At 37.3% G+C, this 25602-nt stretch overlaps 1 protein-coding gene across 1 annotated transcript in view; it reads right to left on the bottom strand.

The window, feature by feature from the left end:
• The window catches only part of GPHN (gephyrin), a gene marked incomplete at its 5' end in the record, with an annotated part of 204284 nt that overhangs the window by 15555 nt on the left and 163127 nt on the right, over positions 1-25602 (bottom strand). Inside the window, 4 exons of the mRNA XM_009283545.1 lie at positions 14346-14467; positions 16435-16588; positions 16814-16872; positions 21123-21242. Of these exons, the coding sequence (XP_009281820.1) occupies positions 14346-14467; positions 16435-16588; positions 16814-16872; positions 21123-21242 (455 nt within the window). The remainder of the gene's footprint in view (positions 1-14345; positions 14468-16434; positions 16589-16813; positions 16873-21122; positions 21243-25602) is intronic.

Raw genomic sequence — 25602 nt, 5'->3', positions numbered from 1 at the left:
CACTGTCATTAATTAAAAAATCTGTCAGCCTTTTCTGCGATACAACCCTTAACACCAGCAGTTTGATACATGCAATTAAACTGCTCAGTTTTCTAATTTAATTTAGAAAACAAATAACAACAAATGGTGATCTGCATCACCTACCACTCTGCAGTAAAATGAGTGATTCCTGTAAAATTGAACTGGAACGTTTAGTTAGGACTGACTTATCAAGCCATTGTCACAGTACAAAATCCATAGTTCATTAGTAATTTCCAGGACCATTTCCACCAAGTTCTTTGCCACAGTAGTCTCATTCATTCAAATTAACCTCATTACCTGACAGTCATTTCCAGTCCTTGTTGTTCATTGCCATGTACAGCTATTACTGTTGGGTGACTAACAGAAACACTTGTGATTGTTGTACTCTTCTATGCATCAGCCCAGGCTTTTATAAACCCAGGTCTTCTGGAAACCTGTACTTGCAAAATTTGTGCATGCAAACCATCACAGTTAGCACCTTAAACCTGCGTGCTTTACAGATATATTGGACACAGATACAGAAAGATATACATGCACCATAATGCACCAGACACATGCAGAAGTGTCTATTGTGAGTACAAAAGCAGAGCTGGGTAACCTTTCTTGCCTACTGTTTTACTTTATTTGAAAGCACCTCAAGCATTTCAGTTATATGCTGAAATAATTACCCCTTCAGACATGATTCACCTCAGAGATTCAGAGGAGCTACAGATTCCTGGACACATAGTGAAAACTGAAGTGCTAGCAGTGATCTGACACCAATCACACTAAAGACCAAAGTAGACCAGCTGCTCCTCTAAACTACAGCAATTGACTGTAAACTTCAAAAGGCTACGTGCCGTCTGTAGGCACCCTGATTTTCGCACATTTTGGCCATGCCCACACAAGCTGGGAACAGTGGTTTGTGCTAGTTTTGTGTCTTATGAAGTCTCTTTTCTGCTAAACAGATCTCCCAGAAGAAGAAAAGATTTAACTAAGGTACAAGGACCTGCTAGAAATTCCCCTTGTATGCAAAGATCCCAATCAAGCTTCTAGTTTTACATCAGAAAAAAAAGAAGAAACACCTCCAAAACAACAAAGAACTTATCAAAGTAAAACTTTAATCAAAAAACCAAGAGACTGTACTTATTGTACTCAGACAGAGATCTCATCAAGCTCAATGACATTTCTGTTTGAGGAAAGATGGGATATGGATTTGATCCTTTATGATTAACTCTCATTTTTCTTCTTGTGCTCATTCAGTTGAGGTGACAGATTTCAAAATGAATAGACGAATGCAGCTAGGCATAAAGACAAAGTCTGTCACCCACTTCTCACCTCATGGCCAAGAGGAATGTTTTGCATATCAGTAATCTGCAGCATGCAGAATAGTGAATAAATGCCATATTAGGTTTAGCCAACTAAAACCCAACTTCTGTAGAATGTAATATTGAATGTAATTTGATGAATGTATTTCAATGAATGTAATTCAATGAATGAATATTTGAATGTAATAGGAATTCTGTGTTTTGACTAGTATGGTTTTCTAAAGCAGAAGAAGATCTGATTTTGATGATGTATGTAGGAACATATGGGCACTCTTCTGAAACTGTATTTGTTTCAAAATTCTCCAGTGTATTTCATCATGTTCTCATAATGTGTCTTCCTTCTACCTTCTGTGGTGTTTCCCTGGATCACTTTGAACAGATGCAATATGTTTTCCCTAAGAATATAGGCCAGCTTGTGAGGAAAGCTGGAATAATTACAGTAGCTTTTGGCTTGTTCAACATGACTATGTAAGTTTTGACTATCTGATAGCAACACAAAAGAATCTGTCTTTGTTACTTTTTGCTGCTCCTTTAATTGATGCTGCTGCAAATAAGAACACTATTTCGCAGAGCATTCTTTTTCATGTTACATTTATGAACTCCAAGAGACTTTGATTAGAGGTCTTCAACTCTTTGCTGAAGTTACCATGAGATCTGCCTAACGCCTTCAACTTTTTCTCTGTATCTGGATGATATCATATTTTACTCCACTGTTTTCACGAACTGTTTCAGAAGACTCCCACTCATATATATGCCAGAACGACAAAAGACCAGAGAGGTCAGAAAAAGAGATAGCCGTGGGAGCGCAACAGGAAAAGGTCCCATGTTGTAGAAGCCAGATGCTTATGTACTACAGAGCACATTCCTACATGAAGGCATTACGTTGTTGATGGTTGGGTCCTGTATCGCATTCATGTCTGTACATTCATCTGCAAGCATTTGCTTGTGAATTGTAGTGATTTTTTTCATCAATGCTGAAAGAACAGAACCAAAGCTTTGATAACAGTTGTCTTCAAGTGCTGTGCCATTGTACTAACCCGTGAGCACTTTATTCACTCTAAATCCAAGCTAGTGTGTGTCCACTGAATGTAAGAAGAAGCCTGAGAACAGCTGGTTTCCATTAATTAATAAATTATCCCTGGCTATTTTACTGGCTGAGGACAATGAACCTTATCCCAATACTTGCCAGAAATCCATTAGTTTTTCCAAGAAGTTGGATGGGATTTCACTGGTAAAGATAATAGCTTCTATTTTATCTTCCTTCTTATGAAGGAAGTGAATCTATATGGATTCACTGAAAAGTTTTCACTTTTGGAGTGGAAGATATTCAACAGTTGTAGCTGGGTTGAAATAATACAACTGAAGATTACACCACACAATACAATAATCAATGCCAACAACATTGCTCATCAGTAAAGATGACAGCGCACTGAGTCTGAAGGGTAAACATGGTTCTGAGGTTATTTCTTTCAGAGCTCTCATGAAATACGAGAATTGGCTTATACTGACATAACTGAAAGTAAAATATTATGACTGATGTAATTAGTGCCAGTTGCTTATATAAAGCAAATAGTATTACAAAATCTGACACATGGTGACATGGTATTGTTATCATGGAATTTCTTATCTTTTCATTTTGCTTTAGCTTCAATTTTAAGTAAGAGTAAATTTTAAATAAAATTTTAAGTGAATTTTAAGTAAATTCATCTCCCCGTAAACTGGTGTAACTGCTATTGAACTACAGTATGGATGTCTCCATAACAGTAGAAATGCAGTCCCTAAAGGCAATGCCTCAAAAGGAAGGTTTTTTCTGTAAAGCTCCACCTTTTACAGAATCATAACTTAGTCACTTGGAAAAATGTCTGTCTCCAGAAGAAAAATGACTTGAAAGCCACAGGTCAGAGACAATATAAAAAGGCCTTTTAAAATCCCCTGTCATCACCTATGTCTTAAAACAAATAATTATTTTTTAGAAAATGTCAAATGAAATAGGACATCGATTTTTGTTTACTAAAACATAATACAAATTCTCCAAGAAGAGTAAACTACAGTTTATTAGAAATAAGTGAAGAGAAGGAACAGGAAGAGAAACTTATCCTGTTTGAGACCAGCAAGTCAATTTTTTGACAGCTGTTAGTCAATGGAAGGAACTAGAACTTCATTTGTCTCTACAATACTGGACTATATTCCTTCAAGCACAAAGATGTTTTTAGTGTAAGAAAATGCCCATTGCATTTTCTCCGGCTCTCAGAGCAGAAGCATTTTCTTATTTGCTTCATGCTTTGGGTAGCCAGGCTTTATTCTAGGGGCTGGTTTTTGTTGATGCTTGCCCCAGCACTGCTTAGAAGAGCCCAAAGGCTCATTTAATGTGTCCTCTAGATTTAGGCTGTTAGCAATGATATGTGAACCGACTTGTATGAGGTGTTCCAAGCTGATCACCTGCTGGTAGATTCCAGCTTCTAAGCAATTCCTGATAAAGCAGACAGTCTATATCATGTTCTTCACATTCATCTAAAATGTTTTAAAGACTGCAGGTTCTTGTAAGCTAATTGCAGTTAAGTTTTTTGGGATGTGTAGAGTGTAGCATAAGATTCTAGTGGGTTGATCTCTTTAGTCAATTTATTGAGGAAAACCTAGATTTATGACAACCTGGCTTCAGCATGAACAACCAATTGCTAAACAAGAACAAGTCTTTTGAAGGCTAAGGATATGGCAGATTGATTCAGTAATGAGTACAGAAACTTGTTTTTCCAGTATGCAAAGCGAACGTAAAGCCATAACTCAATCCTCCAACCTTTTGTTATAAAAATAGGCCCATTAACCTCAGTGAGGATCCTCACGTGACTGAAGTTTTCAGGTACTAGCCTTCGATAGGTTTTTCATTACTTTTCTGCCTATTTTTAATTCCTACAAGAATCAAACTATAGAAACTAATGTTTCTGTTTGTTAATGGAGAAAATGACAGATGGTTTACTCTCCCTCTGTTATCACTCCTGCCCCTTTGGCCTGTCTGTGATAGGAGGTAAGTTCTGTAAATTAATCTATATGATTAAGCCATCCCCCTAAATAAGACCTAGTATATAATTGTACATGTATTTTGGAAAAAAAGCGTAGTGGATAGTTTAGAGATTTCACGAACATTCCAGTTAGCCTGCTTTAGAGATGATTAGTGTGGTAATGGAAAAACAAGTATGCAGGTATGACTGAAGAGTCATAACAGTGACTTCCCTAGAGTTGTACTCCACTACTACCTTCAAGCAGGTTTCTTCCTAATTTGCTCTATTTTTAAAAGGTAAAAGCCTTGGTGGATGAAGATGTTTGCTGCTCCTGACAAGTAATGTAAACATTCTTGGTATTACAGAATTTTAACTTTATCAACGTTGTGGAGCCATGTGCGTCTACGGTGCACTGGTGCATAAGAACTTAGCTGACAAGGCAGTGTTATTTAGTGGACAGAATAAAACACCGTTTGCTTCTGTATGGCAACCATTGGTAGAATCCGTGCTCCAAGCTCTGCACTGACAAGACACCTAGTCGAGTCTGCCTGTGAGCATGCATGTGCCTCAACGTCCCAAGTGTTTTAAAAACAGTGCTCACCAATCTGGTAGGCCTGTCTCCGCAGTGTTCTGGAAGCTCTGTGTCCCTTCTTCTTTAAAAACGTCTGGCTTCCTGAGGGTAAAGGAAGCAGAAGGGGTATAATAAAGAGCCAGGGAAGGAGAGAGGCTCCTGGGGTGAAAGGGATGCTCCGTGCCCAGCTGTGTCCCCCTTGGTGGCTCTGAATATTCAAAATCATCATAGGAAATGCTTCCTCTCTGCAAGGCCTGCCAATGGGAGAGAAAGGGAGTGCACGGGAACACCTTTCTGTTATAGTTTGGACAGGCTTCTCACAAGGATGAAGAGTGAAGTTATGAAAGGATTTAGGCTCAACTGGGCATGCCAACAATACGTAGTTCATCTTTCCTTGCAGAGTCTGTGGAGAAACTTCTTTACTCTTGACTTCCAGACAAAGCAAAATGAAGTGTTAAACACCTTGACATTTTGGAAGGAGGACCACAGATAATGGGAAAATATTTGGAGATGAGCCCCACTGAAACATTTTTACTCACACCTTCTAGCTTCTTATACAGGAAATGGGTCTCAAGGCATATTAAAAGTCACCTTCTTGACTACAAGGGGGAAAGGGCTGTATTTATCCTGATTTTTTATCTCCATAGTCAATAAAGATGCCACTTCATTCATGAGAAGCTTCATACCCAGCTACCCTGCTCCAAGAGGCAGGATTAGAAAAAATGCCCAAAACTGAAAAAGTTACTGCTATCAGGACCTTATTTAAAACAATTAAAGTTTTGCTATGAATTCCTGTTTTATGAAGACAGCATTTCCTTTTACATATACTTCTTCCAAGTCAGTTTCACTGGGAAGAAATAATTTTTAGATAGTGTCCTTTGTAACAGAAATAGGAAATAAACCAAAATCTATGTTTTTATACTTTAAATGTAGGACAATTAAATGTAAAATGTAAAAAATCTTCATTTGACATGAAGATTTATAAATGTCTCTTTTAAAAAAACTAAAATAAGATGTTCAAGACTGAAATGGACCAGGTCATGAATTGTCACTGCACAACTCTTGAGCCCTTTCTTCTTTTCAGATGGCTGAACTGTTAACCACAAAGTCAAGCTCTCTCCCCAGTCCCCAGTCCAGGCTCAGTTGATCCTGCACATAGCAGCTGCAGTCTATCATTTCAAAGATCACTTCTGGGCACACACAGATCCTGTCTGACTGAGGAATGTGAGGAGAAGAGTGGGCCAGTGCGCCTGCACTATTGTTATACTGTTACGCACGCACACGGACACTGCTAAATGTGAAATCTAAAATCCTCTTTGTCACCTTGTAAATCCATGCCTGGTTCCTCCTCATAGGTCATCACAGAAAGGGTCTGTTAGATCAGATGTGTACCAATGTTGTTTGGAAGTCATGGAAAAATATTAAAACTATTCAGGTTGTAAGTTTAGATGTCCATTTCTTTCTGACAGTTTTCCCAAGATAGCCATTTCCTAAAATGGCTTCAGTCCCTCAATTGTTCTTCTATTCATTGCCAGAGAACAAAGTCAGTCTTTGTTTCTCGAAATAGGGTCACTGTGTCAGGAAGTGACATACAAAAGACTTTCAGATTTCGTAAGTGATCCCAGCTTCTGGTTTACTCATCAACATTACAGACAGCAGCCTCAAAAGTCAAGAACTTTTTCCAATAAGGTGCTAAACTCTAAGAGTACTCTCACTCTCACAATGTTCTTCTCCAAGAAGGCAGACTGAAACTACAGATGTTTCTAAACAACACAATGAATTACATGGAGGTAAGGAAATCAAAAGCATCTTGTTGAAATTTCCAGAAAATTTCAAATTCATTTGAGCATCACATATTAAAATAGCCAAAGCTCTGACTGGCATTCTGTCTTTATAGATCACTGTTGCTGTGTTATTTCTGCTGGTACTGGTCTTCTGAGTTTGTGCTTCTACTACATATTGTTCATTAGTATAACATGAAAATTAATTTAATTCTCTGAAGTAAGAGTTAAGAAATTATTTGCAACCAGGAGAAATAATTTTGATAGTTCTGTCTGATTTGGTATTTAATATAGTCTGGGAACCTCCCTGAACTTGCTTCTGTTTGAACTGTAGATAACATTTAAATAAATATCCAATCTTGCATTGAAATGAGTATCTATCAAAGCATTTGATATCGTTTCCTAATCACAATTACTTTCACTGTTAAAATTATGCTTTATTTACAGTCTGAATCAGCCTAACTTTAATATCTAGCCATTGCTGCTGAAATAGAAACTTTATTCAAAGTTTTTTCTCCATGTGGCTCAGTATTATTGGAATGTAATCAAGTCATCTTGTAAGAATATCTTTGTTGAACTAAACAGCCTGAGTTCTGATACTGTTGGAGTATATGGTCCATCTTTCAACCACTTAAAAAATTTAATGGTTCTCCTCTGAGTTCTGTACAATATACTGTTGTCTTCTTGTCCTGGGAATACAAAGGTAAAGTCAAAAATAACCTTCTACTTCTACAGGAGACTTAGCTCTTTATACATATGCTAGAACTTGTATTTAGCAGATTACTTGCTATGATTCTCAAATCTTCTCCTAAATCTTTACTTTTCAGGATATCATCCTCCATCCTGTAAATTTTACTTACATTCTTTAGTCCTATATATATCAATTCATACTTGGCTGTATTAATAATACACTAATAACCGGTTTTCTGAGTGATTTGTATCGCTGACACAGTGACCCATCTTCAACATTCACCACTTCTTTGATCTTTCTGTATCTACTGCCTTTATTAGTTTTAATTATTTTCTTCTAGGGTATTAATAGTAAAAATTCAGTCCTCAAAAATTTCTCAGTGACTTGGGAACCCAAATTCCTATGTATGATCTAGATATTAAGGAGGTTGAAAGTCATTTAAGTGAATGCTATTTTGGCTCCTAGAGGCTGAAGTTCTTTTGGAAACAGAACTTATGTCTCCAGGTATTTTTAAAAATGTTAACATATGCCTCAAAAATAGACTACAGTAGTTTTTATTTCACTCCAACAAATACAGTTACAAATTCCCTCTGTTTTCAAATATAGGAGGATTTTCACAGCATTCTGTCCTCTCTACTATTTGCTCTTTAGTGTCATGTTCTACTACTGGGCTGTGATTCTATAAATGCTAATTCAGGAAGAAGTCCATGCTTGTGTTGAGGACAATTAGGAGAATGACACACTGTTGTGCATTAGCTTTGCACCTGTCACCTCTACAGCATGAAATTTTATTACCTGTCACACTATGTAGTTTCCTACCGGTACAGAAGATCCCCTGGGACTTGCACTGCCCCGTTTCACAAGTTCTTTTTTTCACTTCTGTTTTGGCTCAGATGTTTCTTTGTGTTTTTTGAATATGTGCATTAGATGAGATGACTTGTCACATATGACAACTTATCTGAAGTTTGCCCTAATGATTATCAAGAGTTGTGACAGATATTAAACATTTCTGCTTGAAAAGGGGAATATTCTTCTTGACAGGGCACAATGAAAGAGAGGACCTCCATATCTGAATCACCTTCAAACCGATACCCAGTGTCCCTGGATTCATTAGGCTATGATCACACTTTGTAACACCATCATTCTTTGAGCAGATCTAGAACTGAAGTCACTTTAGCAACAACTAATATTGTGACATTTGATTTAAAGTCTTTTCTCTAACAAGCCTTTTCTTGCAGTCATTTGTTAAATGATACTACTACTACTACTAATTCTGTTCACAGTATATTTGATTGTACCCAAGTTGGACATTAAACTGGTGCAGGGAGAGGCTAGGATTCTGTGGCTGAATTCTGCCTATAACTCATATTCTAACTCATAAGATGATATATGTCAAGTCGATATTGCATGAGAAATTTTGGAGTTAGAGCAGTTTCCCCGCTCTTATCCCTCTACTCCAGATGTTCCATCTGAATTATAATACTGGTAATTACATGCAACCCACACAAGTACAAAAGATTTAAACCTCTTTTTGGATGGCAAACATAAAATTCAAGCAGACTAAATCCCTGAGTAAGATCTTAGTATGCCTTCCAAAATATGAAGGGACTCTTTCAAAGCCTTTATTTTAGGGATATCATACAGTAATGCTGTCAAAATAGCAAGGGTGATTTTTAATTGGTTTACCTGTCACTTAGGAGCTCTATGTCAAACAATATGTCATAAAAGAGAGGTATATAAATGAGAAACTAATCACTTATAATGTAGAAAAATGCTCACATGCTGCTGATTTTATAACTATTCTGATAAATTTTTAAAGCAACTGAGCAGATAATATGAATTTCCTAAATGTTTCTCCTAAGGAGAGAGAGAGATTCTTTCTCTCTCCATTGTGAAATCACAGGCTCATATATGGAAATGCAGCTTGAAGCAGCTGAAGTTATACATGTCTTTGAGAAAAATGGCAAGGGAATTAGAAAATAGGGACAAGAATGCAGAGAAAGGGAAAATGCACTCATGTAAACAAAGGTAAAAACAGAGGAAATTGAATTCATTACATATGTGATCAAAATCCTTTAGCGAGTTTAATAAGAGAGTCTCTCATAGAAGGAAAACTGTCAAATGGAAGATGGCTTTCTAAAACAGAGGCTCACGCTATAGCAGATTTTGCTAGGGCTAACCTTCACAGCTTTAAATAAACAGTGAATACAAAGAACAACACAAGTGAAATAATCAGACACAAAAATATCCTGATAATTAAGTTAGCAGAGTGCTACAGATCAGATCAGAGATGTAACTCTTGTTTTTATCAATGGTTTACAAAGAACCAAATAATTTCACAGACTATAAGCAAAGGAGATGAAATTAGAAACCTTTTTAACTTGGTCTTGTTATATGAGACAATACTCAAAAGTACATTGGAATACCAGTTTTAACTGGCCAGTTGTTTTTGCAATTTTTTAGCAAGTGATTTTGTGATTCAGACAAAGATGTAAGACACAACAGTAAGAACAACATCAGAAGTGTTCTTCCTTTTTTTGGTTTTGCATTTTTCTTGTGTTTGGAGTAGTTCTGGAAATGGAATATTTTCCATTTCTACCCAGAGATGTGTGCTTTTCAAACAGCTTGGTTTTTACGTGCTAAGAACACAAATAGAGAAAATCTTGGCTTCTAGCCAGACATAACTTCAGCTGTATCGCATTTTCCAGGTTTGTTCTTTTCTCCTATTGCTTGCTTCTAGGATTTTTACTGCAGATTTTATCTATATGTTTTGGACTTGCTGTTTTTCATTTTGAATATTGAGTCACAATTTATGAGAATGGAAACAAACAATGACAATCTCAGAAATTGTTAAAATGCTCCCAAAAGAAGTAAAATATTGGTTTCAACTGAAAATACAAATATAGGCTAAGTGAGACTTGAGTGGCCAGTTCAAAATATAACTTCACATATGATTAATACACAAAGGCATTTTTAAAGTGCTCCTAACTACTCTGCAGACACCCTCAGACATTCCACGTGCTTCCCTATCCTTTCACATTCTCTGTTGGAATGTGTTTACGTGTACCACAGTCCTGGGCTTCAAAGCAGCTGGACAAGCTATTTTCTTACCTAAACACCTCTGAGTAATTCATATGCTGAAATGAAATATAGGAATACTTACTTACTTCTAAGTTTGTCTTTGCAAATACTACTCTAAAACAATTTTCATGCTTGAATATTAGGCTCTGTAAACATGACTGACAGAATTTCCATGCTTGTTAAAAAACTTGACCCGTTACAGCAATAGTAACACTCAACTGTGCTCCCTATTAGCTGCTCTCTCAAACTCCGTTCAGTGTTTATGGTATACAGCAAGTGGTATACCATATCAATAAAATGCAGTAAAAATTTACTCAATGTAAAAATGTATAAACAAAAATAAATAAATAAAAGAACATAAACCCCAAATATGAAATATGGGAAGGGAGAAATACATTACAGTGATACCGTCGAAGGAAAAATTACAAGTTTTAATTTTCCCTTCTGAAAAGTATCATTTGCCAGTATTTTTACTACATCTGTAGGTATTGCAGGCATATAAAATCTTTCTCTTTTTCACTGTCTAGATACAAATTATACATACAAAATGAACTGCACATATACATGAGCACACACAAACACATAATCTATGGTTTAACTCCAGTAAACCATGTAACAGACACTGAAGGCTTGTTCATCTTTTCTATAAACATGCTAACTAAAATGTCAAAACTGTACCCTTTGTAAGATCTCTCTGGTAAGTCTCTTGCATTTGTTCAAGTGCCATGGTACACCATCAAATCAGTCATGTTAGTCCAAAAGATGTATACTGTATGGGCAACATTCTCTTAGTAGCTTTATTACATACTGAAATAATACCATACTTATTACCAAACTAATTTACATAATCAGATTTTCCCTTTGACTGAAATAGAACTGCAGATGCATTTTGTTGTAAATATATGGATTGGGCATGGGAGTGTGAGAACAGCAGCAGAAGACTTGCTAAGACAGAATCGTGGTATCAGGTGGGGAAGATTCTCGGCTAAGTCAACAGTACTGGATTATTTTTTCAAAACTTACTGCAAAGTACAAAATCACTCTACAATTGGAGGCTCATTATTTCTATTCTATGAGCTAAAGTAACTACCTCTGCAGAAATGACTCCCCAAGCATGAAACCAAAAGTTTAAAAAGAACTCTTATTACCTTTACCAAGGTAATACTATCTCAAGACACAGAGAACATTTTAACAGCAGACACTTGTCTACCTTTCACTGATATATGTTTGCTGTCTGGTTTTCAGCTAGCATTCAACAAGTAAAAAGGGGTCACAAAACATATTTGTAAAAAATATAGAAAAGTAAAATGTAGAAAAGTAAAAAAATTCTCTTGGGCCTTAAATCTCACTACAAGAAAGACATTGAGGTGCTGGAGCGTGTCCAAAGAAGAACAACGAAGCTGGTGAGGGGTCTGGAGAACAAGTCTTATGAGGAGCGGCTGAGGGAACTGGGGTTGTTTAGCCTGGAGAAAAGGAGGCTGAGGGGAGACCTCATCGCTCTCTACAACTACCTGAAAGGAGGTTGTAGCGAGCTCTATAACTACCTGAAAGGAGGTTGTAGCGAGGTGGGTGTCGGTCTCTTCTCCCAAGTAACTAGCGATAGGACGAGAGGAAATGGCCTCAAGTTGTGCCAGGGGAGGTTTAGATTAGATACTAGGAAAAATTCAGGGTTATCAAGCATTGGAACATGCTGCCCAGGGAAGTGGCTGAGTCACTATCCCTGTAGGTATTTAAAAGTCGTGTAGATGTGGCACTTAGGGACATGGTTTAGTGGTGGACTTGGCAGTGTTAGGTTTACGGTTGGACCTGATGATCTTAAAGGTCTTTTCCAACCTAAATGATTCTATGATTCTAAAATTGTTTGCTATTTATTACTGAGAGCTTTCAAGATTAATTATCTTCACAGACACTCCATGCCTAGGAGGTCACAGAAAAAATTCCTGAAGGCAGTGGAGTATATAGCTATAGTTTTGCACAATGACCTTAAGTTAAATTCTCCATTTGATGTGTTGACTTTACAGCAAATTTGAGACTATACCTATTTGGTTAGGACAAGGCCATAAAGAACAAACAAGCTTTACATTCTTATTTTGGCAGAGGAGCTACCAGAAAGGTGTTCAGGGAAAGCATCTTTTCCATTGGATTAACCCACTGTCAATGACAGTATATAAGTTGATATTGACAGTAATGTTGATAACAGTAGCAGGAACTTTTGGTCATGCAGGTAGCAAAAAGTTCCACCTCCAATATTTTGCTGGAGAAAAACCCTGCCAACCCTTCTTTTATGTAGAGATGACTCTCAGGAGCTGACAGCCTTTTTGTGACTGTTTTCTTTTTTCTCAGACATGTAAATCTAGAACCTGAGCTCTGGATATAATAGTTTTATTTGAGAACTTCGCTACCTGTGTTTTAAAGTCTAAAAAGGTCCTTGTAATATAGAAAACACTCTAGAGATCCAGGACATTTAGATACCATTCCTGGAAAGAACAGTCTCATGAGTTTAGACTCTGTTTGCATGAAATCTCCACCTGAAATTGGAAGCATTTGTGGGCAGCAGGTTTTTGATATTTATTGCTATTTGGACGAGCAATGGAGTTTTGCCAGGCCATAGAAGCAAAAAAAATGCCTGGATGCAGTGAGAGTATCCAGAAGGGTTTGCTTTCCCTAAGATCACAACAACCGCTGCGGTTGCTGTGTGTCACATTCCCTGCACGAATACTTCAAATACAACTGCATTTCCTGGAGCCACCATTCAGGTTGGTTCACATATTGTAAAACCACGCAGTGGTTTGCCCATTTGTATACTTTCTGTCATGCTAGTGATGTTTTGGATTGAATCCTGCACTAGGGAAGACTGGTTTTGAAATGAGCTGTTCCCTAGCAGTAACCTTGCCTCCCTGCTTGGGAATTTTGTCATCAATCAATGTGAAACGTGGGTGCTGAAATTCACTATTTCCCTTTTTTTTTCTTTCTGATCTGGCCTCACTTTTAACTACTCCCAGGAGATACCCTTTTTCTCAAACAGGTGGAGGTGAACCTGAACAACTCCCTATCAAACCAAGTCTGTCGGTTGGTTTGATACCCAAAATGAGAAACAAGAAAGCCTGTTCAAAGTCTTTGGGGCTCAATAAATTGAGGAAATACGTTATGCTGAGAAACTCAAGCCATGGATGACAGGCACTGCACAGTCTTGCGAAGGACAAAAGACTGAACACTTCAATCACTTATCCTAGAGCTCTCAACAGGAGATGTGACTTCACTACCGCTGAGAAACAAGGAGCAATCACTGTCAGATGAACAGAAAGACTGATCACAGGGTACTCTGTGGCAATCAAAGTAGAGAGACCAATGAAGGAAAAAAAAAATTGATTCTTTTAAATTCTTTGACATATTTCTGGAAATGCTGAACAACATCCAGCAGTGGGGCCTTCCCCAAAAGACAGTTACTCGGAATCTAACGAAATTTTATACTCTAAATTAATTTTGGCATGGAAAATAAACTCCGAGAGAAACTTTCCCTCTCCCTTTATTGGATCAGAAAAAAGTACAGTTGCTGTAGAATTGTTTCCTCTTATGTGTGTTAAGTATGGTGCTTGTGATGATACTGCAGCAATAAATTCAATTTGCAGCAGTAATAGATGTTTCAACAAACATAAGGCAAAACAAGATAAACACCATTCAATAAAAATTTTATCAAATGATTCCTCTTAATATTAGAATAGACTTATTTATTTCTCTGATGAAAAGGGTAAAATATCTTCTCCAAGATGTACCCTGTCACAACACTGTGACACTTGCAATGAGTGACATTTTCTCTGGTATATCTTTTTTCCATGGATGCCATAAAGTGCACCGCATGAATATGAAGTGACATCTTTACTAACATGTGGTACTTACTTATCTCCCACAATTCCCAGGTTGATTGTTGGATAGCCATGTTCTTGGATTGTAGCTAGAAGAGTTGAACGGTTACTGTCCCGAATCTTTCCTGGCAAGAGGTCATCTTCAGGATTCAGTAGCTATAAAACCAGAAACACTCTCAGTCAGTCTCCTTGGAATACTGTGCCTTTACACAAGTGAGAATTTTCTTCTTCAGATTGGACAGGATATTCTTAGACACCTATCATAAAATAGACATGTAAAGTGATTTAGGGAATTTAAATTAGTAAGATATGTAATGTGCTTGTTTAGTCCAGTCCTCCATGTTGCTTACTTTGTTTCTATTGGTTCATGTCTGCAAAACCTTCTTTCTCCTTATGAGTACCTGGCTTCTAATCTCAAACATTAGAAACCAAAACACAAACTTTAAGTTTCCAAGTCATTGCTTCTATTTAAATCATTTTAAAGGAACCTCATTGATGTTGCTAACCAGATTTAAAGATATTAAAAGAAATTTTGAAGTTCATTGTCTACTTACCAGTAGAGATATTTTTTAAATACAACAATCTGTATTGGAATAATAGACAGAAGCTTAAAGCTTGGTTCTTATATCAATTACTGTTTTGGATGAAAAGCTTTCTCTCAAGACAGTATCATGGCAATTGCCTTACGTGTTACATATTTTGGAAGTTAAACTACAAAACATACATATGTAAACATATATTTTACATATATTAGGAATTCTTTTGTAGGACATAGAAGGACAACACAATATTGACAGGAGGAATATAATAATAATAAGAATGTATCTGTCAAAATTACAACAATAGTGTTAGGTAGTAAGGTAAGAATAACCAAAAGTGGAGCATGGCTAAATTTTGATGCTTTGGCTAGCAGCTCTATTTTTGTGAAGATTTCCATAGGATGTTTAAGAAACCCACTGTGCAGGTTCTTTTTTAACACATGATACAAAAGAGAGTGCCCACATCAGTAAAGGACCCTTTAATGACATGCAAGAACCGTCAGTCATACAGAAGATACTATTCAGAAAATCATCACCTGTAATCCTTGTAGCTCTTTGGGTTTGTTCTTTGGTTAGTGATGTTTCCTGCATGACGCACCCTGTCTATGTTATGAAATCTGGCAAGATTCTGTCCCAGCAAGGCTGGCCTCAGCCACCCACAGTACCCAGTAGTCATAGAGTAACCTGTCACTGGGGTTGTGGAAGTTGTAAGAACACCACCAGATGACAAAATTCAACATATTAAAAGTTTTCAAAATCTTTCAAAATCCAACATATTCAAGCTGTATGAGAATACAGCTATTGGGTTTATGTTTGTGTCTGGATTTCAGAAAGTTTGTCTCAAAGGATACTCAAAATTATAGGTCAAACTTCATGCTGTCTTTAAACTTCCAACTGACTTTATGTCAATCCACAAGTTCTTTTGCTTTTGCTCTTCCTATTCTCTCTCTGTCCCGCTCCGGGAGGGAATGAGCAAGCATAGTTGCTGGCCGGGATGAACCCACAACATATGTAAAATTAGTAAATTAAGTTAATCTTGAACCTGATTTTTCTGATGTAGTTAAGACAAAGCAATTAGAAAGCTGGTCTGGAGTTCTACTAACAGGAGATTGTCTGGATTTCAACATGTGCTACTATTAAAAAAAATTTTAAGGCACAATACTACAGCAAGGCATTTGGTAGTACTATTCAGTTTTCAAAGACAGGTTATCTGCCATTTGCACTATAGCTACAGAGGAGTGCTGCTCATAAGAAATTACTCTTCCAGTCATGATGGGCAGTATGAATTACAACTCTGACTACCCCACAGGTCCTCCCTTGCTGGCAGGAGGAAAGCAGCTGGCACATGGTTGGATACATTACCAACATTTTGGCAAAGACTGTGTGAGACTTGTGAAAGAGCCCTCGAGGGAGAAAACAAGCAGCTGATTACGGGTTGATCACTCACAGAAATACCTCATGTCAGCATGAGTTGCAGCTCAAAAAGTGAGTCTACTTGGGAATAGGGTGAAAGTCACTATCCAAAACACTGTCCCGAAGATGATATAGTAATTCAGACCTTGATTCTAAAGATACTTTTCTTACCTCATTCCCTGTTGACATGACTGCAACCACTGGAAACTTGTTAACTTCTACTTCAGTTACTCCAACAGTTGCTAAGAGACCAATCTCAGATGGACCCATGTGGGTTCCTTTAGCCAGCACACATTCACCTCTTTTAATGTCATGTCCTATAGGTCTGAAAATCATAGCACAGAAAAAAAAGAAAGAAAAACAGAATCAGATTTAAAGTATCTTTCCTTGATTAGTCCTGCTCCAGGTAAGGAGTGTCCAGGGATGTTCATTAGTCAGATTGTCAAAATGTCAGTACTACTTATGGTTAAAAAATGACCATAAAAATCACAGTCCCTTCTATTCCTTACAGAGATTATTTTACTGTTTATAAAGTAGGCTGTTTACAGACCTGATATCTTGGCCTGGTCGAGCCTGCACCAGGATTCGAACCTCTAGTTCTTCAGTGCCCTACAAAAACAAGGAGATCAAATATGGTCAGCTGGGTTATTCAAAGAAGATTAATCAGCTTTAATTTCTCAGAAGTCTACACAGCTTACATTACTCATTACACTGAGACCTTATGGTTTAAGCATCATCATTGTTCCCCTGATCTGTGTGTCAAGATAGTGAAACAATGTGTGCTAAAACTGAACAGCTTTATAAGAAATTCTCTCTGATGAGCTCACCAGGGAAGGACCAGCACTGAATACATAGTTTTGCCTTCCTTTTTTTATGATCCCTGTGTTTATATATCTTCCCTATGTTATGTCCTATGTTTGTCTGTTGGTCTGGTATACTGAGTGGATTCTTTCTACTCCTCTCAGCCAACTTGATCTGCTCGAACATTTTCAAAGATGGCATTTCAAAAAGACCATTAGTCAGAGAGGCAATATGCCACTACATCCGCAGAAAGGTGGGAATAAGCTATATGCTCTACCTGTTCAGGATTTTCATGTAGATTCCTGTAGTGGAAACTCCTACTTGAGAGCCTTGTACAAATCAGAAAGAGGCTTATTCATCATGTGTATTTACTGTGAAGAAGAGACAGCGGCCTGAAAAGTTTGATGCCTACTTTAGTATTTGTGTTGACCTCTTCAGAATTTCAATGGTTTGGTGATTCATTCAATGCCAATAAATGGCATGTGACTTACATTGTTAATATTTAATCTATAAGATCTGCAAGTGGGTTGGTGATATATACACTCAGCTTTGAGATACTGCCAGCTTGTCAGGAGCACTAAATCTACGCTTACTTAGACTGGAACAGATTTAGTTTTTACATTATCATGTAGTGCTTCATACTTTACGTACCTCAAAGTTATAAATCAGACACTAATACGACAAGACAAACAAGGCACGTCATTGTCATTTGGAAGTTTTACAGGAACGATAGTGTTGTATAGGACACTGGGACTTGTCTCTTTTCTTAAAGGTGATATGGACTGCATTTTCTGAGTTCAAACTAAGTGCTTTAAACTAAAGGCCCCAAAGTTAAAGTTAACGAACATGTTGTTACAGACTGTGATTCTGTTTACCTATTGTGAAAATGGATAAATTTAAACCCCTGAAAACCAGGAAATGACTAACAAAAACATCAACCCTGAAAAAAATGATTTCTTACTTTACCACAGTATTTTCAAAATATGCTTTTAATGCAAATTCTGTTTCTTTTATACCTGCTCCTCTTGTATAAGAGAAGAGACTATTTTTGGCTGCTAGTGTCCAAAATGGCTGTGCTGGTGCCCAGGATGTCCTTTTATCTCCGTTATCCCCATCTGAAGCTGTAAAAGACACTTTAGGCTTGTGATGAAAATCTGGGGCAACAGTTAGTCTAAGAATTATTTTATTTTTATGGCACTCTGGGGATGGTTGGCCAGTCATGAAGATTTGAATTTTCCATATCTTTGGTAACACTTAAAGATAGCTAGGAAGTTTCTAGGGAATCAAGAGGAGTGCCAATGATACATTTGAGTAATAGAAAAGGTCCTATTTAGGACTCCTGGATCAGGGGAAACAAGAAAAAAAAGGCTTTTGAGGAATTTAGTAATTCCCACACTGTGGAAAGTGTGACTGTGGACAACATGGTGATGTGCAGAGACTTTTATTTATGGAACTGATGGATATCCCAGAATGCTTTAGGAATACAAGACAATTCAAGGTGGCTAGAGGTAGGGCTTGCAGGAAGGTATGGCATTATGTTGAGAACATTTTCCTTTTGGTGTGTATCAGGCAGCATTCTTCTTGCTGTGTATTAATATATTTTGAACTATGTCCGAGTGGTTTACTCTGATGGTTGTTAACAGCCAGCATCCATACTGATATACTGATGCTCAGTCTTGATGTAGGATCTAACTCTTGTTTTGCTTGATCACATTGGCCTCCTTTTTCCTACAAGGTGACATAAAAACTCAAAATGAAAAGGGTGTAGACATGTTTTTGCAAGGATCTTTCTCAATGATTGTGCATTTGGCAAGCTGATGAGAATTTTTCTTCCTGCTGGACGGATGTAATTCCCTTCAGGCCTGTGACTTTTACAGTCATTTGGGGAATGCTTGCTATGGTATTTAAGTACTGCTACCACAACCAGAGGTCAAGGAACTCCTTTTAAGTGTACTCTCTGTTTTTTCAGAAGAACATCTTTCAGATAGTAGAGATTTCATTTCAGTTAAATCCCAGCCCTGAAGGAGTTCTTAACACTAAAAAGAAAAATATTATTGAAATACGTAGCCACCCAGGCATGAAGAAGGAGAGAAAAATAACATCTTAATTAAACTATGCTAATTATTTATGTACAGGATTAGCAGAGTGGCATATTCAAGGACAAGTAGAAACTAGAGTTCTACCTCACACTTATAGGCAGGAAAAGGAAGCTAAAGGTGGCTGATGATTCGCTAAAAATTCGCTAAAAAATTCAGAGTTTAAGCACATAGCCAAATAATCTGTTCTCGCTGCAGAGGAGAACATGCACAGAAGAAGTGGAATCCAGGAAGACAGTCATCCAAAGAAGAAGTAGAAAATAACAGGTTATCATGTATGTTGCTCTGCAATGGGATAGTCCTCTCAGGATGAGGTGGGCAATGGCCACAGAAAACTTGCTCAGTAAGGCTAATGGAATGATTAACAAGCAGTGAAGGCAATGGTGTATTTTATGGGAAGACATAATCTACACATACACATCTGTAACTTCAAAGCAGGACTGACTCAATAAATTCTCTGTTAGGAAGAAGGCCAGCCTAGACAGCTTGCTGACTTCATCAGATGTAAAAATCTATGCATTTACAGTAATAAGGCATGAGAAAGGATCATGAGAGTATGTTTCAGTTTTTGCTGTCTTCATCAGCTTTGAACATGAGAATTCATCTGCTTACACCCTAGCTGCAATCGCAATGCTAGCACAGAGCTATGGCGAAGTGGAACAGCTTGTCAGAACAGCAGCAGAGGAGCAAAGGCTGATTTGAGCAGAGAACCGTGCACACACTTCATTCCAAAACTGAACTTGGAAGTTGTGTCAGTAAGTGACATACCTTCTTGCCCTAAAATCTGTCAGATGATGGCAAACATGACGATGGTGTCCTGAAATCACAGCTGGGTAAGTGAAGGTAATGATTCAGAAGGAATTCTCTGAACACAAAGGAAGTCTAAGATGGACTGTTTGGGATACAGTTGTCTACAGACAGCTCCTGTGCTTCATCAAAAAACACATTTTACTCTGTTAAGACAACTGTGTGTACAGAATTAGTACTACAGTACTCATATTTTTTCTGTGGTATTTTGCAGCATCTGTAAGGTACAGCGTTAATATGATTTATAGGTATGCTGGAAAAGCTGTTCAAATTAAACAGAGTTAAGACTATGTTCTGGGGGAATATGCACCTTGTCCATTTCCTGGTTTTCAGAGGTCTTAAATTCAGTAATTTTCTCATTCTAAAGGAGCACAGAGGTCTATTGGAGAAAGAGAGGGAGAATCCACATATTGCAAGATATGTGGACAAGACATTCTCCAAAATCCACCAAATTCACCTTTGCTGAAATGAGACCAACTCTGATAATACAGAACCATCTTCATAGCATAGTTCAAAATAATCCAAGTCATCCCATGGATTTTGCAGCACTTAAAACAGTTCAGTTTCCCACAGAAAATCATATTCAGCTTTACATCAGCGGTAATGCTGCACTGCAATATTTCAATGTATTATTCTGGGATCAATATGTATTTTAAGAAAACTTTTCTCCTTCTTACTGGGTGAGTTTAGGAGAACTTTTAAAGTCCTAATCTTGCTGAGTTTCAGGATGATCCTGAAATATAAAGAAGATTGCTCTACTGCTACATGTGAACTCAGTAGAAAAGAAGGAAATATAATGTCTGATTGCCACTACTTTGTATTTTAAAATGTGAATACACTAGGCACTCAAATTGGACTGTAGTTATGGATCTCCAGGAGGCATTTGCCTTTCACTCAAATCATGCTCCCAAATACTTTGGTGTCAGCATTCAACAACTGTGATGAAAAATCAATGTCAGGACAGGTAGGTCTGTGGTACTGTTATCACAGCCTGAAAAAGTGAGTAGAATTGCCACTAGGAACTGATGTGAAAATCCTCAAACTTCTGAGATTAACTGAAGAACTTTTCTGTAGGACTATCTTTCATATTTACAGGATTGTATCATGAGCGATTTTCTGCTGCACACAAAAAAAGAGTTTTAACTTGTGACTCACATCATCCGATTCCCTGATGAGCTCTGTATCTTCCACTTGCACCACTGCATCAGCACCACATGGAATTGGAGCACCAGTTGTAACACGCATTACCTGACCCGGCATCACAGTCTGAGTTGGCTGAAAAATAAACAAACAAAAATTAATTTACTTTTGAAAAGAAAAATCTCAAACCATTTGAACTTTATGGAAGTAATCTGAAAGACTAGAATTCTTATTTGTGGCATGACTCGATATACTGCTGGTGATATCAACAGGTACAAACTCCAATGTATTTAAAGATCATTGGGTCATTGCTTCAGATCTGGCTTTTTTTATATGGTCACATACTAGTTGGCTTCAGATTTTTCCCCTTAGATTTCTATCACAAGAATAACTTTCAGAAGAAGCAATATACGGATACTCTGGTTGGCTCAGAAAAATAACTGGCTGAGAAATATAAGTTAGATGGTGACCTTCTAGAAACTTACATGAGCAAAAAATCGAGTAGTTCTTTGTACATAAATATTTTTGCAGAGTACTCTGGTCCCCAGGGTTGAAATTTGCTTTGGTTTGGTTGGGTTTTTGTTCTGTTTTGTTTTACCAGCATACTATATATGGAAAACCAGCAGCTTGTAAGTAATGTAACCAGCTGCTTCATTTTTAAGCAGATTTCCTCATACTGAGAGACAGCTCAACACTAGTTCACATAGAATATCTATCTTTGTGAGGGGCAGTTTAGCAAAGCCTAAAATTGATAATATTCTACAATTATGTAAAGTCACAGTACATTACAAAGTTTCAGCAGAAGCAATACAAAGAACAGAAAAATATCAGAACAACATGATAAAACAAATGACATGGTTTTAATAAAATTTCTCACCAGGCAGCCTATTTTAATACACATTTTTCAAAGTCCAGAGTAAAATTGCAATTTGACCATAACCACTTAAGAAATAAATAACTAAAAGAAAAATCTTTCTAAAAAAATGCAACTAAAAGAAGCTGGTATGATGATTGAGATGTCATTGCTGGAATATGAGTGCTTGCTCCCTGCAGCACTTTAGTAAGCCCAACTTATTTAGGCTTTGCTGTTATTAGTGAACATGTGCTACACACAGATCTACACAGCTGTGATCAGACCAACATATTCTGTACGTGTCACACGCATAATTCATGTGCAGATTGACTCTATATTCCATATGCAGCATTGGAATATGTCCAGGACTTCTCAGACTGTGATTAGCATGTATTTGATATCCACCCACAGACCTGCAAGCAGTACTGCCCGAGCACTATTACCTGCTGACGCCCAACAGTCATTTACTCCATGACTTCTGACAGGAGGCTGTTAGACGTCTATCTGCAAATTCTAGACCGGCGGCCAACGTTTCAGCTGTGCAAAGCTCTGTTTGCCTTGCCCATTCTTCTACTCCATTTCAGCACTGTCATAACCTCTGAAATGTGAGTATTACTTTGAAATGTGTGTATTTCAAAGATTGCTCATTGGGACAGAAGCCCTAGGGAGAGGCTGGAAAGGGTTTGTACCTGGTTTACCACAGTATCACAGTGACCTATGTATCCCAAGAAACAACTGAGCCTGGAATTGATTGAATCCTGACCCTTTTCTAAGGGTAACGGAAATCTAACATCCTTTGAGAAGAACATAAATAAAATGCTAAAACAAACTAAAAAAAAGATCACACTTGCCAGATGTCATGGTTAGTGTGTTTTTAGGGCAAGATTCATGTTATCCTAAAGTAGGTATCTAAAACAGATGACATAAAAATAATACTTCTTTTTTAAAATGGTATTTATTTCTCACCACTGACTATGCAAGGAACTGTGAATGAATAGCTGAGATGCTGCCATTTATACAGAAGATGCTTAAAAGTGAAAATAATCTTGTCTAGTGTGTTAGTCTGATTTTTATGAAAACAAGTATTACAAAAGGCAAAGCTTATGCCTTGGATTATGGGAGCTCTTTTGCATATTGTTGTAGATATAGTCTATAGGCACATGACAAATAGGTAATACTGTTTTGAACTTTATTTATGTCTATGTATTTATTTATGTTTATTTACGTATTTATGTCATTAGTGACAATTTTTAGAGGAAAAATGTATTGCATAAAAAAATTCTCCCATTTAAAATGTGTTTTTTGGGCCCCAAGAACCACAAAGAATACAAAATGTCTAGGACTCTGCCAGGAATCAGTGCCTACGGTGATAAAATACGCTGTAACTATCCATGCTTTTGGAGCTTATTACTAGATAAGTTAATTTTTTGAGGTGTAATGATGTGAAACATTTAAACAAATTCACGATACAGTAACAATTGCTTTTAGAATTGGTTGCTCATATATTTAATTTCCTTTTTGTCCTTTGAGAATTTGATCAGATTAACTTTATGAACACAAGTCAACCATCAGATTTGTGTGTGAATCTCCAGGGCTGTGTTCTTCTGTGCTAGAGACTATGAAGATAAAGAAATGATTCCTTCTCAGAAAGCATATTAATGTACAACAATTTCACAGAAGCTCTTTTAAAGGCCTTTGAGATCTCACACTTACCTGGAATAGGGCAGTACTGGCTTCTGTCCTTTGCCTTCATCACTGACAATCTATTTAATGTTAGTCACTGAATAAAAACCAAAAATAATCCATCGAGCACAGCCCCCATCTCAGGCATTTCCTCTTGCACATGATTACACCTCTCCTGCATGATTTACAATGACCCATGCTCCTTTCTGTAAAAAGGCCCAAGTTAATGGAAAGGTGAAAAACGTCTGTTTTCCCTCCTATATTATAGCTGGTTAGTCACAGTGCCTCTTACAAACATCTTTAGAAAGTCTTCCAGGAAATGCTAAGCTCCAGCTATGCAAGTCTATAGGAAGAAAATCATTGCTCCCCATGGTAGAGTTTTTCACACAGAGGCCATGTGGATGGCTCATAACGAGTACTCTCAATGTGCCCTAGCCTCCCCAAAGCAGGATAGTGTCTGAAAGTTTTCCTCAATACAAAATAAATAATGGTTGTTAACATAAACACGACCATCTGGAAATGGAATCAGAAAATAATACACAATTTACAAATTGATACAGAAATGTCCAACTTGGCTATATGGCCTCTCTGCAATTCTCGGTCCCATTTTCTTCCTCGCTGCGTAGCTTTTACATAACCTTTTTCCCTACAGGAGAAGCCAAATCTAAACCTATTTTGAACTCCCTGCTGTGAATCATTCTGTTAATTGGTCTGTAACATGAAAAGCAGAATGTTGCTGCTGAGAGTGACTGAAGGGTGAAATGAGACTGAGGAGTCTTCCAAGGTTATAAATAATTTATTGGGAAGGAGATGAACCTGAAGATGTGTTGGCCCAAGAAAAAAACTTTGACCAATTATTCAGAGGTAAACGGCCTCATTTTTTTAACTTGCCACTGGTATTTCCAGAATTATTCTCTCTCTGCGTGCCTCCTCCCACCCAATTTTTGTTCCTTGCCAGAGAGGTTTCCCATTCCCATTAATGTGGGAGGACAGACTGTCCCTGCAGAGAGACATTTGTGAGCTCTTGAATTTTGTAGGAAGGAAGCAAGCTCCCATTTGCCCTTTTATCCTTTCCTGCCGAACTCATTAGGACACTGAAACCCTTTAGACCTGTGGGCAGTCCTCCCCATTAGACACAGCTTCAACAGTACTGTTTTTAAGCACCACTGTGCTGTTATATTTTTTAACTAGCAAAATGATAATATTGATGACAGGTGAATAATGATAGGAATGGTAATTCAGCAGGTTGCTCTGCTAGTTCTTGCTATTTTATAGTGACCATAAAAAGGGTTGTAGAAATAGTTGTCAGTCTTTTGGATTCTGGACTAATGCTTGAAAATGCAGACAGTAGGGCTAAAAATCCAAGGCAGGTGAAATTCATTAGTTTACTTTTTTTAGTGTTTAAAGTAATTTTACATGTTTTGTATAACAGATTCATTAATCTAAGTTCACATGAATATCAGTATTGAGAAGATGTCTGTTATACCAAAGTATAATTCATGATGATGGATGGGAACTACAACAAAAATTATTTTCATAGTTCTCTGTATCTATCATGATTAGCCAAATTAAATGTCTATTATACATTCAGAGGCAGTTCAACTCCATTTAAAAAAAAGGAACAATCCTGCAACTGGTAATACTTCTAAAACCTGAAACAACTTTTGTAATGCATCTATTTTATTCGAGACTCTTTTGTTTAGCAGTCAAAATGGCCACCCTGTAAAATCCTCATTAAAACTGATTAATCCTTTGTTTTGCCCGTTACTTATTCCATTTCTGCATAATTTCACATACAATACACAGAATTATAAACTGGTACTTGAAATAGCTGGAGAAACATTTTGGATTAACCCATGCTCTCCTGAAAAGAAGGTAGCAGGTACAATTAAATTGACAGAATAAAAGAAGTGGTTGTACGCAACTGATTTTTTTCCTATCACCCCAGTATTAGTACAG

Source organism: Aptenodytes forsteri, unplaced genomic scaffold (assembly GCF_000699145.1).
Source record: "Aptenodytes forsteri isolate BGI_AS27 unplaced genomic scaffold, ASM69914v1 Scaffold486, whole genome shotgun sequence".
Classification (NCBI taxonomy): domain Eukaryota; kingdom Metazoa; phylum Chordata; class Aves; order Sphenisciformes; family Spheniscidae; genus Aptenodytes; species Aptenodytes forsteri.
The sequence above is the reverse complement of the archived record's forward strand: the minus strand, read 5'-3'. Positions and strand labels throughout refer to the sequence as shown.